The 17,316-nt window shown below is 42.0% G+C and overlaps 1 protein-coding gene across 1 annotated transcript in view; it reads right to left on the bottom strand.

Annotated features, from left to right (window-relative positions):
• CMYA5 (cardiomyopathy associated 5) overlaps positions 1–17,316 on the bottom strand; it is a 51,591-nt gene that overhangs the window by 10,498 nt on the left and 23,777 nt on the right. Inside the window, exons 5-9 of the mRNA XM_082497232.1 lie at positions 16,043–16,065; positions 14,090–14,211; positions 9,444–9,593; positions 8,177–8,323; positions 4,489–4,633 (exon numbers count right to left, since the gene is read on the bottom strand). Of these exons, the coding sequence (XP_082353358.1) occupies positions 4,489–4,633; positions 8,177–8,323; positions 9,444–9,593; positions 14,090–14,211; positions 16,043–16,065 (587 nt within the window). The remainder of the gene's footprint in view (positions 1–4,488; positions 4,634–8,176; positions 8,324–9,443; positions 9,594–14,089; positions 14,212–16,042; positions 16,066–17,316) is intronic.

The following is a 17,316-nucleotide window of genomic DNA, read 5'->3' as shown; positions in this document are numbered from 1 at the left end:
TCAGTGACGAAAAAAAAAGGATGAGGAGAAGGTACAATTACTGCTTAGCTTACAGCATACAGGTTATGCATAGGAGAAGGGAAGAGAAAATGCATCCTGACTGTGCTGGGGGAAAGCCGGTTTCATTTCCAAGTTCTTGTAAGCCCCATTGCAGCTAGACCTTCCTCAAGCTCACCTAAAACATTGAACCATGTAATTTTGATCCTGAAAGAAAGAGAAATCCACCTACAACATTTTTTATGTCAGCTATTTTCTCCTTTAAATACACCTGCCCATTTTATAGATGATTGGAAATGTAGTAATATTATTATCAAAGCATGAGGCATCATAGTCTTTAGCCTGAATGTTATCATATTTGCACTGTCCCCACAATGTCTTGGTATCATGATATAAAATTCAGTGCATAGAAGTTCAAGAAATATTTTAAAAGTTAAATATTTTACTTATCTTGTCTTAATGCCTCTCTTTATAAGAGGAATCTTTAAGTCTCAAAATCCAGTCTCCAAATTTCAGGTACAGAATATTCAAAGCAGAACAGAAAGAAGTTACAGGTTTCCTCGCCTTTAAATTGACAAGGGATATTACAGTAGCAGTTGTCTGTTAAAGTTGTGATTTTCCTGGGTTTAGGGAAATCTAATGCTGTGTTTTGATGCATGTTTCTCTCATCACCTTCCTCTTTTATTTCAAGGAAACGGCTACAGGATAATTTTTAATATGGCATGAACCCAGCAAATGATACACATCGCAGTGATTCAGAACGCCCTCTGTGCTGTAATTTTCATCTCCACCCCCAAATTCCCACCGAAACAGCACCTCCCGACCTGTGCTGCTACCATCGATGTGAAATGAGAGCTGAAAGCAGGCAAGTTTCTGAAGATATGTGTAGAAGCACACAGAAGGGTTGTACCATGGGTGTAAAAAAGCTCTTGAAGCTAAAAATAAAGAACAATAGCTCTGCGTTTGCTCCCAGCTGTGCCACATGCTTCCTTTCCTCTCCCCTGTCCCAGCTCTGGTTGTCTTGGGGTTAGATCATAGAAGCACCACTAGCAATGGTCCTCACTGCTATCTCAGATGGCAAGCCCAGCACGGCACAGGGGGATGAAGATTCCCTGTATTCCACACGTTATTTTCTGAGCTGGCAGGACAGTCATGAGGGCAACACAACAGGAGGGAGGCTTGCTCCCTCTTTTCCAGCATTAGACTTCCTCTATGGGTAGATAGAGAATTTCGGTTGCTATCAGTGCCCGTCTTGCATAGGCAGAAGGGATGACACTCAGCCACTTCCACTTTTATGAACTCACTGCATACTGTACTAATTTCTGCCTCCCTGAGTCTTACAGATTTCTCATGATGTGATACATGGTTTCCATAACAGCCCACACACCTAATCCCTGGACTACATTTCTCGCAGTTTTCCATCTTCCACCCACAGCTCCATTGACTTCTCAACACAAAGAAGCTGAACAGTAAGAAAATAGCAGAGCTCTGGAAACTGAAAGAAGCATTTCAAAGCCTCATAAAGATTCTGGAAACAGAATCGGCCCAGGAAGGAGCTTTAAAACCACAGCAGCAGGCCAGGGATTCATTGTTGCAGGAGATTTAAGATGGTTTTATATGAAACCATGTCCCTCAGGTGGCAAGCTGGCAAGGAGAGAGAACCCAAAGGGGAAAATATAGATTTCTTTTTTTTTTTTTTCTTATGGTATTCAGAAGGAAACTTTTAATGAGGATTTATTTCCAGACATTTTTCAAATTCTCTCCCTGGAGAGCTGGGACTGCTCCAGGACTGCTCCAAGGACTTCTTTGGAGATATTCAAAAGCCACCTGGGCATCTGGCTCTAGGTGGCCCTGCTTGAGCAGGGATTTGGACCAGATGACCTCCAGAGGACCCTGCCACCTCAACCAACCTGTGATTCTGTGACATGCCAAAGCTATGGAGGGGCAACCCAGACCAGAGGCTCCACACACATCTCTGGCTGTTCAATGGGGGCATTTGTCCCTGCCTGCTTCCTTGGTGGTGTCCCTTGCCTTGGATGAGCTCCCAGAATGACATGTGCAAAAGCATCCTTGTGGGATGGGACCATGCCTCTTTCTCCAGGACTTGCTTTGGATATCCTTCCCCCACCTTTGTTTTCCTGCTGTGCCCCCAGCAGCAGTTGTATGAACTTTGCAGGGTTGCTGAAAACTGTGTTTGAACTCCCACCCAGGGACTGGGAAATCACTCAACTATGGGGCCACTGTAAGCATGAGAGGCACAGGCTGTCTGTCAAAGGGCTCCACATTTGCATGGTTCCCAAGATGAGCGTTGCTCAGGAAACCTGTGAAGGACAAACTCAAGCTTTCAAGGAAAGCAACCAGAAGAAACTACGTTTCCAGGTCCAAATGCTCCAGACAAGTTTTATTCCACCTGATATATGTACCCAACATTTGAGCTCTAAGATCCCTAAGATACTTCCAGAAGGCAGCTTCTCACTGTATCAGCTACATAAGGAATTGATTTCTAGTCCTAACTAGCACTTTGGGGGCCTTGGATGGGATCAATACAGGCAGTATGCTCCATGTGCCAGGAGGCTCTTTTTTTCCTTGGCTTTATGCAAAAAGTTGAATAGAAATCTTAAAAATATATATTTCTCCATCACTGAAACATCATGTCCCATTATAGAAGCTTTCAAGGTTAATCTCAAGGGACTGCTTTTGGAAAAGGAAAGGGGGGCATTGCTTTGAGGGAAAATAAGTGGTAAAGGATAGTCTTTGACACTGTAAAAAGAGGTCAGAGCCCTTCTACAGACACAGAAGTTTAAACTACAGCAATTCTGAGAAAATTCATTATTTTGTCCTGTGGGAATTTTTCACACTTGTCACAGTAAAAGGCCAGCTTCTTCCCACAGGGAGGTCAAAAAGTCAAATGGGAGAGTATAATTATAAATATGTTAGATTTTCCACAAGCTAAGTTGAGAAAGGGAATAGGTCACTTCTGGCAGCTTTTTGCCACAGTTACCACCACACAAGCAAACTGCTTAGTGTTATCGACACCTCACTTACAGATTACAGAAACCAGCACAGTTTCTGGTTCAGTTTTGAGAAAAAGAGGCAATGCCAGTTAACAGCAAAGAAACTCAAGAGTAAACACACAGCACAGGTTTTGGCAGCAACTACGTTATCACTGACCAACAGTGACTTTGGCAGGTTGACAGGGACCTGATGGCCTCATGAAATATGTATGAAACAGAACAGGTCATGGCTGCCCTCTGAGATGCAGGAGAGCTGGGCAAGACCTCTCCTTGATTGCATTAACATAGCATACTGGTACTGAATGGAAAAAAAGGTCTTTCAACCGTGCAGAATGTTTTTATTTCGAATTTTAGCCTACTTTTTTGAAGAGCAAGGCACGCACAATTTCGCTGTTGTACTTGTCTACTAGAAACCTGTGAACCCATTACTCAACTAATTTTGACTGCACGTAGCGGAGTTCTTCCCTCTCTGCCACATCTCCATGAAGTCCATGTGAACCACCCCCCTGGTGAAGACCCTAACCAGGCTGCCCAGGAGGTGAAGACAGACAAACTCAGCTGGGCTGAGGCTCTTCCACAGGGTTCCGTACGGCAAGTCACCTACCACCTCCCAAAGCTTCTCAGACCTCTGCAACTGTATTTCGCTGGAACATTGTTGTCATTGTTTTTAAAAAAACAACAAACAAACAAAAAAAAACCCAGGCCCAAAGGACATAGAGAGCACCTCATAATTTTCTCTGCACTTCAACAGAGTGCCTGGTTTCATGGCTCAAGTGGTGCCTACGTGTGTGTGTGTCCCCTTCCCCCCCGCTCTCTCCTCTATGCAGCACAGACTTAGTGTAGAGGAAAGCAGAGAGGGTCTGGCATAAGCAGACAGCATCCCCAGTGTCAAAGCCGCTCTTTCAGCTGCTCCTTGACCCCTGTGGTGTGCCTGCAGAGCTGGGCAGTGCTGGGCTCAGATGTGCTTTGCCCACACATCCAGACAGTGCAGATGCGTCACCAACATTACCAGGACACCCCTATCACCCTCGCTATGCCCCATGCTGGCTCCTATCTTGTTCACCACAAAGCAGAGGGCAATCTGGGCTGGGCTTCTCCATCCTGCTCCTTCCCACGGAGCTCAGCTGCCCTCCACTGCCCTGCCTGGGGCCACAAAGCCATGGGGCAGTGATTGCTTCCCTAGCCAGCACAGCCCTGCAACCTCTGTTTGATTGCAGACAGCACAACACCTCAAGGGTTTTGACCCGAAATGAAAGGGATTGCCCAGTTAAGCAGAATAAAAAGGAAGCATTTTCATGTCTCAGCCTAATCTCATAGATTAGTGTCCGTCCTGTAAGTTCCTCAGCATGCAGAAGCAGATTTCTTCCTTGCGCGGCTGAAGGCAGAATAATCTCTTGCATAACAACACACAGTCTGGGGGACACTCATTAGCGGCTGCCTAATCTGACCAAGTGGCACTTGTGACCACAGCACTGACCTGAGACCCTCTCCTTCTGGCGAGTGCTGTCGGCAGTACTCCAGGGTGAAGGACTCCACCAATGACGAGCCAGTGCACCAGCGGATGGTGGCCGTGTCCCAACACACCATGCAGTCCTCGGCCTTGATGGTGGGGACAGCGGGCGCTGGGAACACAGGGACATGTTAGCTGTACTGCAAGGAGGCCGTCAGCAGCTGGTGGGGGATGCTCATGAGGGAACGGAACAGTCACCTCCCCAAAACCCCACAGGACAGTTAGTTTTGCCCATCCAGCAATGATCTTTTGCTTGTTTTATGTTTCAGAGGCAGAGGGCTACTTTATGGGGAAAAAAAAAAAAACACTGGGAAAGTCACTGTGAATATTTGTGCATTTCTGCACATTCTTAGAATGCCCATGTAGATTTTTATGCCTTTCCTCATTTCTGCCAGTCTTCAAGGAGGTGCACACCAGGGCAGTACTGCCTACAGCTCTGCCCGCATCACCTCAATCCTGTCCTCAGCAGTCCTTGCATGAACTGCACCAGAAACAAATGTGCTGCTGCAGAATTGATGGGAAGATGCTGACTTTCTGCTTAATTGTGCCCTGTTTATTTTTGTAATGCTAAAATTTGGCCCTGTAATTTCTCTTTTTTAGAGCTTCAGTTTAAGAACTATGGGCCCAACTGCAAGACAGAAAACTGAATGTAATATAGTGCACTGAATGCAAGCAATCAAAAGCTATTGTGTGAAATTGCACATCCAACATCATAGGCTGAAAATGGATTAGTAGTATTAACTTGCTCTTTCCCTTTCCAGGGAATAGTAACATAAACAAACCTCACAACCTGTTGTTGAAACTTACAGGCAGTCTTAATACCAACCCTTAAATGAAAGGTTAGTAATTAAAAAAATACAGAAATAATATAATATTACATATTATATATATTATATGTATATTTTGTATAATATATGTAATATATATATGTGTTATATACGTGTAATATATATTATATTATAATATACAATAATAGAAAAATAATAGAAAATTATTTTGCTTTTAAAGACATCGGGTTCCAAATAGGAGGCCTAAGACAAAAGTGGAAATTGGACAATTTTAGGACAAGATAATCTTACAGAACTGCAACTGGCATTCCAGAGGCACTCAGTTTTGTAAGAAAAATAATTTTTTATTAGTAGAAAAGGAAAGAAAAACACCCACAAGTACATATTGATTTCCTGGTTTAGTGAAAATCAGGAGGTCAGCAGTTCAGGTTAAGAGGTACTTCATGTTTTACTGCAGGAACAGCTAATCTAGGTATTCAGCAGAAGAAGTATCTGTGGGATAGATTGTCATCTGGTAATACATCTGTGTAGCTCCCTTAGCAATAATTCCTTAATTTTCTTCTGACTTATTTGATTATTTTCTGTTTTTAAATGCATCTCTTTCTAAAGAATGAAAAATTAATAGCTTAATTCCCTAATACCTGCATTCAGCAACTGACACACATACCCACATTTATGTATGTGAAATAGTATGTCATAAGACATCAAGAATTTTTTCCTTTATTTAAAATTATCTCTCTAAAGAGTAGATGGAGTCAGCATAGCAGAAAAAGTTGTTACTGTGTTTCTGAGATTTTTTTAACAAATTAACTGTTAGAATATATATCTGATTTCTGGCTAATATTCCAGACCTCATATAAGTGATATTATAAGACCCAAAAAGGGTACGTTCTTACTCTCTCCCTCAGATAGAGGGTGAAAATCACACAGCTTTTGAACAACAGAAGAAGTTGCATTCACTCCTATGTCTTTAGGATTGCAAAGAGCCTTCATCTGGAGATCAGTTTAAGACAGACAGAGAGGGAGAGGGGTAGAGGGATACTTGCTGCCTTCAGCATCATTCCCTCACAGAAAATACTGCTTGGAAACAGCATGTTCCCCCGGGGAGGGGAGGACAGGCTGTGAGTTTGGGAGGTGGAGGAACAGGAGATGGAAGGTGCTGGGGGGATGCTGCAGCAGCAGCAGCACACACAGCTCCCCAGGCCCATTGCCACCTCCATGGCTGCACTCCCAACAAGGAAACCTTGTGGGGGTTCCCAGCACCTGGAGAAGCACAGCTTTGATCCACTATTAATGTGTATGTTCCCATAACTGCATATGCTACCAAATTATTTTCTTGTATGTGCCAACTTTTAATCTGAATGACTAAAGATAAACTCTCTAAATTCTTGCTTCTGAGTTCATTCGGCTGCTTGAAGAATCAAATTATTCTAGCTTTATGTCAAAGTAGGTGGGCTTTCACTGAAGAACTGGTTTCCATTACTGATGTTCCTTTTTCCACCTCTGATGATAAGAGGATGCAGCAGTTTTGCATCAGTCAGTGCTCAGCAGTGTCCCCAGAAGTTCATCTGGGGCTCAGTGCACTCCAGTGGGAGTTCGCCTCAGCTTGAGTGAAGGTGTTTAATGAACCCTTATTTGATCTGTTTATTTGTTTACCTAAAGAAACAGGCCAAAGGAAGGCATCAAAGACTCGATGAAATTAAATTCTTCAGAAGGCTTCAGTTTTGGAAAAAAGAATGGTGAGCCTGATGTCAAAAGGTAAAGACAGTTCTTAAAAGCAACAGCTTCAGAGAGGTGAGAACACCTTTTAAAATTACGATTTATTAGCTAACATTAATTCATTACTATTTTGTAGGACTTCCGCACCATGCTCACAAATCGTTGAGGGCATAAAATTTGAATTTCTACTTTGAATTCTCTGGAAAATCATCTTTGCTAAAATTATGAATAGCAAATCGAATATCAAGGAAAATTATCAACAAATTTGAAGTCTAGTGGATTAAGAAAAAGGCTTGAAGCCATGGTTGCTGCCAAGTGATTTCAAAAGTACACTTAGTGTTGTACAGAGTTATTTCTTTATGAAATTGTTAACTACCCTTGTCTGTATTTTGTGACTACAAGAACGGAATGATTGTTTTTACACTGTAGCACTAAAAAAATTGTCTGGCAAGAGAGCCTCAAACACAAGATGCTTCACCTTGCTTATAATTCAAGAAGCATTAGTTTTGTCAATACAAATTACTAAAGAAATTAAAGCTCAGAAAAATTAAGCAGTCAAATGAAGCTCATAAACAATACTCATCTAACTACTCATCTTAATTTATAGCACTTAAACAGCAGCAGAGCCTCTCAGCCACACCTGAGAATTGTGTCCCACTGAGCTAGACACAGTGTGTAACTTCAGTAAAGCAGGCCTTCTCCTGAAAAGTTAATTATTTAAATCAATGCAATGTAGATGTATTTGGGAGGATGGCAGAGAGGCAAAAAATGCCGCCATCGCCTCGTTTTCCAAAGGAGAAGAGCCCCAGGAGCAGCAGGGAGCAGCTGTGTGGCTTTCCCAGAGCTGCCCCAGAGCATTGCAGTGCACACAGAAGAGAAATTTGTCACGTGATGTCCCAATGGCCCAGTCACGAGGCCTGGAAACATCTTCGAATCTGAATGCCTTCAAGTTTCCTCCCAGGAGCAATTATGTAGCTATCTCTCTGCTAAAGGGAAACGACCGTGAGTTGCCTGCTATCTGCCAGATGGGCTAAATGAAGTAGTTTCTTCTGTTTCAGTAGTACCATAGACTAGAATTGGTCCAAGGACCTGAAGCTTATAGTAATCAAATGACAAACTAATACTATAATATCAAAATATGTACATACCTGTTTTAAAAATGGCTTTTTCACTGGGTAAGCTACAGCCTGTGCCATTCACAGCCATGACCCACACACTGTAGCAGTGATCTGGCTCCAGGTCCTCCAAGATGCAGTGGCTCTCCTTCACCGTCACTCTGTACTCTTCCACCAAAGCTAGGAGGAACACACACGTGCACAGGACATCACACTCGTGTTGCACTGGTAGGGCCTACTATTGCACCCCACAACTAACATGTAAAAACCAGTCAATTAAAAAAATCCAGAAAGGGTTACTAGCCAAGATCTCCATATTTTACCCTGACTCAGTTTTGATACGAAGTTTCTGACGTGCCCTTGAGTTGAATGCACTCAAGCCCCATTGATGGCAACAAGAGATTATGGCCCTCAGTCCTACTGAGGACCGGGCTGCAAGTTTGCGACATACAATCAGCAGCTGTCAACCCTGGTTTCACCGCTCTGTAACGTAAAAATTTCTCATAGTGCACTTTATAGCCCTGAGCTGTTATAAATAATATTATTATATTATTAATAAATATCTAATATATAAAATTATATATTATTATACAATGTTATATAATAATTATATATAATAATATAATAATATTAATAAATATAATTAGCTGTTATAAAAAGCTCTTAGTATCCTTTAGCATACACACACACACACACAGATGTACCCACATACAAACACGCACACATACAGAGACCAGTTGCTTAAATGACTTTATGATCAGTCTGAGTGTCTTAATGTACGAGCATTTCAATCCCTTTTCTCAACTTCATATTTAACATTTAAAATCTTTTAATGTAATTTTGAAAAAAAATCTTTGTCTACATGTGGAAATACTCATTATCTTTTCCTGTTATTTTTTTTTTGTCAGGACACATTTCCAAAGTACATGCAGGGCCCTAAAAAACCTAATGAAACCCATCTCTTTGGAAGCTCTGTTTGCAGTCCCCATGAGTATTCATGGGGCAGCATGGACACATCCTCTCTGAAGGTCAACCTACTTCATGAAAGGGCACCTCAACAGGGATGTTGCTGCTGCTCTGCAAACATCTTGCATTTAGGGGGACAAAGGGGAGAAGAATAAACAGCGTATACCTCACACTCTCCTCCACTCTTACCCATCCTTAGTCCTATGCAAGATGTCTTCACAGCCCCTCTTCTTTCTGCATCCTGGGCCCTCCCCTGCAGTTTGGCCTCCCCTGTGCTGACCCCAGACCAGAGCCGAAAGGAGTCCTCCGCTCAGGAAGGAAAGATCTTACGCACCCACAGCATCTTTGCTGGCTTGCAGCTCCTCCATACAGTAGACCTGGAAGCAGTCAATGGCATCCCCATCATTTACAGCCCAGTAAACAGCAATGGAGGTGCTGGTGGCAGAATTTGGTTCCTGAGGTATGACAGTCGGTGTCTGCGGGACTGAGAGGAAAGTCTCCTGTCATTACTCACACTCCTGTATATCCAGCCAAATTACCTACAGGTTTGTGAAGCAACCTGGTTGCTTATTTTCACTCACATTGCTTATTTCCATGAACAAGTAGAGCAAGTACATGAAATATGGATAATACTGGTGCAGTTTTAGAGCAATAGGTCCTCCTAAACTAGGAACAGGCAAGTTAATTGCTCAACATTGTAACCAGTCCATTTCCCTCACAGTCTGGACAAAATAAGATCCAGTCCTAGTACTGGGACCACCTGAACCCAGTGCAAATTGTGTGCACACACCCTGCCCAGCTCTTGAGTTCCTTTTCTATGGTGCAGGACCATCAGATGAGTCATGGTATGGCTGCTTTTTTCAGCAGGGAGGCTCCCAGAACTGAGACAATCCTGGACAAACTCAACTCCAGCCAATCTCTCCTTTCCCCAGGAGACCTGCTCCCTTTAGTCACAAGGAGAGCTCTCCAGCTTTCTGTTCCACTTTGATGCATGTGTGCTGATGAAACGCTAAGACATTCCTCATAACTTCACACCGTCTCCTCAGAAAGGCCAAAGACCCTGGAGCCTAACACAGGCTCCTTTGGGTGATCACCTTCTCCATTACCTGACCTTGCCTTGCAGCACAGTCACCAAAGGAGAGGACACCCTATGAAGAGCATGCTCATGAAAGCAAAGACTGAAAACACTTCTTTGTAGCAAACAGCATGGGACAGCTCACTGATGGGGAGATGGAGTTTGCAGAAGAAGAAACATATGTCCTCCTCCAGAGACAGACATATGTAGCTGATCCCAGAAAGGTGGGCAGGGGAAAGGACCTTCTACACCAGAAAGGGATTCATGCACTGTGTCAAATCCACTGAGACTGACAGCAGCAAGGATGTGCTTTAGGTAAAGGAAGGCTCAGAGCTCACGCACTAATGGCCTGGGGAGCAGGAGGCTCCCTGCAGCTCTGCCCAGAGTGGACTCCTACTGCAGGTGCACTACCACGTGCTCCTGCCTGGCATTGTCATTTTCCCCACAGACCCAGTGAACAGAGGATACTTAGTGTGCAGGTGAACCCAAGTTCTGCCAAAGCACCTGAACCTCATGGGACAACCAGGAGCATCTTTCACAAACAGTGCTTTCAAAGACCTCCAAGGTTCCTCAAATTTCATATAAACTTCGTCCCCTGATCGACACAGATCCATCCCTGATGAGATATTGTTCCCCTCTATGATTATGGATTAAAAGAGAGGGAGGGAAAAGAAAGAAGCAAAAAGCCCCCAAAGATGTTCATTGTTAAAGTGATTGCAGGGAATGAAAATACATGGTTCTATTTCTTCACCCAGTAAATTTCCATATTGCGTGAATTCTCTTAGAATCTCAGCAGAAAGCTTTTGCTTTTTTTCAGTTATCTTCACAGAAATTATGATCCCCAGTGGCATGAACAAGGCAAATGCAGATGCTGGCTGTTTCCTTATGATTTATACAGAGAGCTACCAGTACAGTAGGATTCCATCTGCTTCCCATTGAAAAAAAAATTATCCTTCTCATTGCTAAAAACAATCTGCATTTTGTCTTTTGACTGCATCTAGAGTTGGTCAATTTAAAAACTGATCATCTTTAGGAAAAGACTTCCTTTCAGTGGACCCAGTAGGAAAAAGGGTGTTTTTTTTCCTGTGAAGTTGCCTAGAAACTGCTATTTATGATCACAGAAACCCCACAACTGCAAGATTTATTATTAAGCCAAAACTGAACAGAAGCTAACTTAATGAATGAAACTTAGGGGAAAAAAAAAAGTTGTAGATCAGAATTTAGTTTGTTAACATTGAGAAACATCTGATTTCTAATTTCCCGTTGCATAATATGAAACTAACTTTTTAAAGGAAGCAATTTCAAAGCAAGAAGTTGAACACTTCAGAAACAGAACATTTATGTGTTATCAAAGTGCTGGTCCCTTTTAAAAAGGAATTTTAGTCAAGTAAATGAGATATGTGTACCACAAGTTTGACTAAATCATATTTTTCAACAGAAAAGCGTGACATTGTCTCATCATTCAGTTTTCATTGAAGTGTTGTGGCGTAAGAAAGCTGCTTCTTCATCCTACCTAATCTCCACAGCCCCCAGGAAAAAAAAATAATAATCCCAAATATTTTATGGATACTTACCCCTTCCCAATGTAATGAGGAATAACATTTCCTTGGCTTTGTGGACTTGAAGAAGGAGAGCAGCTACATTGCTCTGTGACTTTAATGGACTTTTTGTTACGATCAGCAAAAGTCCTTGCCTTCTGTTATAAAAGAGCAGGACTCATGGCAGGCTTTGGAAATAACAGTTTTTAAGTTTTTAAATTTTACCCACTCTTCTTGTGGCACAGCCTGAGTTCCTGTATGCTCAATGGCATGCTGCAAGTGGTTTTTATGCTTACGCACTTGTTAATGGGCTGACTTACATGAAAGAAGGGGAAATTTGATGGAAAAAGGCTTTTGATTAGTGGATATGGAAAATTTGGAAAGGGAAAGTATTTTGAAGGAAAGATTTATCTGAGGTAGTGAAAATAAAGTTCTATGATATTGTTCAGTAAAAGACTATATTTTCTGAAGGAAAAATATGAGGATTGGAGAAACATGGCAAATTCACATTTATTTCATCAAATGGCTTCAGTCAAAAAAATTTCTGAGACTGTTTGACATTTGCCTCCAGTGTGTGACAAATGATGTATTCAAGGTGTTCAAATCCATATAAAGTTTCGTGAGGCACTTACCTCATTTTCCTTCAGGAAGGGTGTAATCTTGAAAAAAAAAAAAAATGTTTTGTCTACTGTTCACCAAAGTAAAAATCACAATAGCAACTGAAATACTTGGTAATGGAAGTGAAGATTGAAAACCGGGTATTTTAGAAAGGGAAAAAGAAGAAAGTATAAAGGATAAGGAGCTTTGAAAGTTGCTTTCTAGTGGATAGTCATTCATTTCCAGTTTGTCAAAGCATACTGATCTGGAGCCATTTGGTGTCCAGCAAAAGCAGTAGCTAATGCAATCCAAACTGAAAAGTGGATCTCAGCAGTTTGGGAAAAAAAAACATGTTGCAGTGACTTGTGGGAAAGGCAAATACAGCATGGCAAAATGGGTCTGTCCTCCTGGATGACCTTGCCGGTAGGTAGCAGCCCAGAAGGAAAGAATGGTTGCATCCATGGGACTGCAAGAGGGAGTTTAGGAACTAAACCAAGTCACATAGCACATTTACCCCACTAAGTTAAGTCTGGCTGAGAGTGGGTTACAAAAAAGATCTTTTTATCTGACTTCCTAAAGAAGTGAGGCTAAGATAAAATGCTGCCTGCACAAGTACCTGTCCAATCTCACCTGAGCTTTGAATGCCACAGGCAAATTCATACAAATCTGACAAGGAAGTTAAGGTCTCAGAGATAATCAGTTCCTCTAGGTCTAGTAAAAGTAGTGGTGTGGAGGAGAGAGACAATCTCCCCACAGTGACACTGCTGAGTGTACTCAGATATTAACAGACACTGGACTATATACACTAGCACGCCACTTCTCCAATGTCTCATTAGGCATCTGAAAATCCAGCCAGGAGACAAAGCACCTTAGGGAAATCGTTGCTCTCCTTCCAGTGCTCAGGGACCAAACACGCAAGAAAGAGGCATTGCTTGAAAAGCCAGAGAGTGGCTACAATGGTGGTGGTGCATGTATGGTGAACAGGAGGTCACAAAGCATGACAGTAAAATGCAAGTTCCCAGAACAAACCTTCTGTTGAGAAAGAAGCACTGGAGTGAGACCCCATTATGATGAAAACGAATCCCCAAATTGATGCTGACAAACTCTTTGCTGACAGCGGTGCAGACCCAAGTAATTTCTATAGGTGTAAGTACAGGCAGAGCAGAAAGCCCACACAGGCAGGCTACTTACAGAATGTGAAATATCAGATAGAGATGAATAAGCCCTTTTATCATGTGCAATTTTCACCATTGCCCTCTGAAGCAGAGGCTGTCTCCAGCTACAGTTAACCACTTTCCTTTCATTACCCATGAGGGTTTCAGGTACCTCCATTCACTTGGCACAAGCCCAGGGACTTCAGGTGTCTGCCAGCCCCCTGGTCTCTTCCCCCCGCCAGCCATAGTGGGGCTGCCCCTCTTGGATGCAGAGCTCAGGAGACCCTTTGCCTCTTCTGTCCCTGCCTGCAAGGGATCAGCAATTTCTTTAGCCCTGGGAGATTTACAGATAGAGAACTTCTGCTAGTCTGAGGTACAGATATCTTAAATGGTGCAAGAATTCCCCACTTTAGCATTTTCCTCGGTTGCTCATCTTCATGTCCTACTATAAGCCAAACACTTGTGCACAATTAGACTTCATTTAAAATTCAACTCTGCTAATTACATGGTTTGCAAATTTATACTTCTCAAATAGATTCTGTTTTTAGCATCACAAAATTTCTAAAGCACTGCCAAAGTGTTAGCTTTTTTAAAGATGATATTCGGAGATGCTTACCAGCCACATGTTTTAAAGAGTGCTGGTTGCTTTGTCCTGGGCTGTCCACATAGTGCTCAAACAGTGAAAAAGCACTGGGCACCTTTTCTAAAGAGAGAGTAGTATCCATTGCAGAAAGTAACCTATTTGGAAGAAAACACATAGCTGTAAAGATCCCTTGTGGCATCACATAGTTTCCAAAGGCCAGAAGAAAAGACCATGCAATGTACACTTCTCCAAATATTTCCCATGAACTTGAGGACAACATGCAAGGAGAAGCTGTTTTACTGGTTTTGAACATTTAGAGCATACTGTGATTTCAGACCAGGAGTGCAGAGAGGGTGCACATTGTATGTATACACTTGACCTGTGAGAACGTGAGGATTTGAAGTTCACAGCTAGACTCCCAAGAGCACAGGGGTTTGGACTTACTAAGGCAGTGCCTTTAAAGGTTACAAACCTTACAGCTAAACCACAGCAGCTGACTCCAGAGACGTAATGTAAAGCAGCTGCTTGTGGCAAGTGAAAAGAAAAATAAAAAGAAAAAGAGAAGGAAGATGGATTCCACTTAATTAGCCCATGTTTGCTGAGTTCATTATAGGAAAAAAACCCAACATATTTTTAACTCTGAGGCAGAAGCAGCTTCAAGGAAATGAAAGATTTTTTTTTTCAAGGCAACTGAAATTTACGTTTCTCCTCTTCTTTTTTTAAGGGACCAGAGTAGTTAATTATGCATAATCTTAGCAAAGCACAACAAATATAAAATATACATTCTTTAAAAAAAACATGCATTGTTATATAGACTTGTTCTTAACTTTTTTAGCAAGTCCAGTATTCCCAAAGTAATAAGCAAACCCATGCACAAAACAGAATAAACTTTAAAATTAGTGTGTAAGTTAACAAATACAGACCAAGTATACAGAAAACCTTGGAAAATTGTTTTGTCACATTATACCTGCTCTATTTTTATGCAATAAACTACACGTGGATATGCGGCCAGACTCTCACATTTTGACTTAGAATGAGGAAGTCCAAATGGATAGTCCTAATTCTGCAGGTTAACGGGAACCATGAAGGGGTGTTGGGCACATTCTCTTCAGACGATTCTCCTGAGGTTGTAGTTTGACTGCAAACTGGAACCCTCATGTCATTGTTTTAGCCCAGTCCACGTCAGCACATGCATCGCTGTGACGGCTGTGGCAGCACTGACAAGGCCACGTCTGATACGCACCACGCAATGCCCAGGCCCTTTGGGCAAAGTCAGTGGTGGTGGGGCGGGCAGAACAGGTTTGGGGGCTTGTGTAGGAGCAGCCAGAACCCAGCCTGTCTGAATATTTGTAGTTCACATTGGAAAATTTATTGGGGGAATACGGGCTTATAATTGAACACATCCCTCTGACACATCCTGAACCAGAGGGTGCTGATGAAGAGGCATGGGAAAACATCAGCCCATAGTCTCCTGGTAAGCTGTTGAAAACTACTTAAGCTCATCTTTTTTTCAGGAATTGTGTTTAGAAATATAGCCCAACAACCCCAGCCATGTGAGCGACACTTTGCATTATAACCTTTCAGACACCAGGTAATACAGAACAAGAGTAGTGAAAAAAGAACGTACCAGTGATGTCTAAGAGATGGAAGCATGGTCAAAATGTTTTTTTAATATATGTGTGTATAATGATAACTACAAGGAACATTTGTTTAAAAATGTCTGTGTAGAGATTTAAAATCTAGCTGACATTTTAAAATGCTACTTGTTTAACTGATGTGCTACAGAACACACACAAAACACTTCAAAACCAGTCAGTTACAGCAACCAGTATAAAACTTCTTCTCTTAATTTCATTATTTGCGTGGTTTATGAAGGTAGCTATGAATATTAGCAGTGTGTTTGCAAAGCTTGCAAATACTAAACAAAGCATTCAGCATGCTAGGCCTAGTACTCACTACAGTGCACTTAACCCCCACTTCATATACCTTTTATTCAGTTCTTTAGATGACTAAAGGAAGAAAAAGAAGAAATGTATTAACAGTTTTCAAAACCCTTAAAATGCTGAAGAGCCACTCATATGACAGCCTTGCTACTCTCCACAGACATAAGATACACACAGCGTGACTTGACGTTGTCTGGGATGCTGCTCATTCACACCAGCAGAGAATTTGGTTCCTTAGGAATATTCCAGTTCAGAGCTCTGGCTCAGCAGGCTATCAGAGAACAAATCTGGTTTTAAACTCCTGAGGGGTCAGTATTCAATATCCAGGTTTAAAGACCAGAGCACAGTGAAATATTTTCGTAAACCAAGGCTTTTACAGAAAGAAATCACTTGCACAACAAGAACACTTAAATCCAAATCCTGGCTGAAATCTCCTTTATAACTTCTAGTTACTAGAACTTGTGTGAGATTTGTACTCACGGAGTAAGAATTTCTCCCATGGTCCCTGAATATTCAGTTAACATTTCCTGACTCATGGACAGAAAAGTTCCTGTCCTTTGTCGTGAACAGAAAGGGACAGGGAATATAATAATTTTCCCACTCCACAAAAGAATTTCAGATTACAAATTTATCTTTCTGACAGCACCTCACAAAGTTCAGAAAAATATGATATATTTCTCATCCATCCCAAAATAGCCAATCTCCCATGGCATTCACTTTGTTACAGGATACTAAGACATTGCACAGCTTGGAGCGGGGGAGAAAGCCAAATACTGCTCCACCATTTCCATAACTGCTGGCATACAGGCTGGAAGCTTGTATTTGGAAGGCTGTTTTATTTTGCATGAATGATCAGTCTTTAGACAGTAATTTTAACTTTTTGTTTCTTGCAGCCCGGGATAGTTTCTTTGCAATGTCCAAACTACATGTTAATTTCGTAATGGTACAAGGTTATTGTCCCAGAAATCCCATCCCCTTCAAGACTGCTGATACACTTCTATAAAGGAGGAAGTGCTACAGCTCACTTACGGACAAGTCTTGCAGCACAAGAGCAATCTTGGAGGACCCAGGCTGTTAATGATTATCTGGCAAGACCCTCTGACACCAGCTTACAACCGCCGACTGTATGAGCTAGGTAACCCACGTCACGCAGATTTGCAAGTGTTTTTTACATCCAGAAAAGACCATTACAGACACGGACCTCATGCACATTCCTAAATCTAGACCATTGCCGTGGTTTAATCCCAGCCAGCAACTGAGCATCACACAGCCACTCCCTGTTTTTCAGCAGTAAACTTTTATCACAGGCTCAGTAAT

Source organism: Vanellus vanellus (genome assembly GCF_965231255.1).
Source record: "Vanellus vanellus genome assembly, chromosome: Z".
Taxonomy (NCBI): Eukaryota; Metazoa; Chordata; class Aves; order Charadriiformes; family Charadriidae; genus Vanellus; species Vanellus vanellus.
This window is presented reverse-complemented; position numbering and strand designations above follow the sequence as displayed.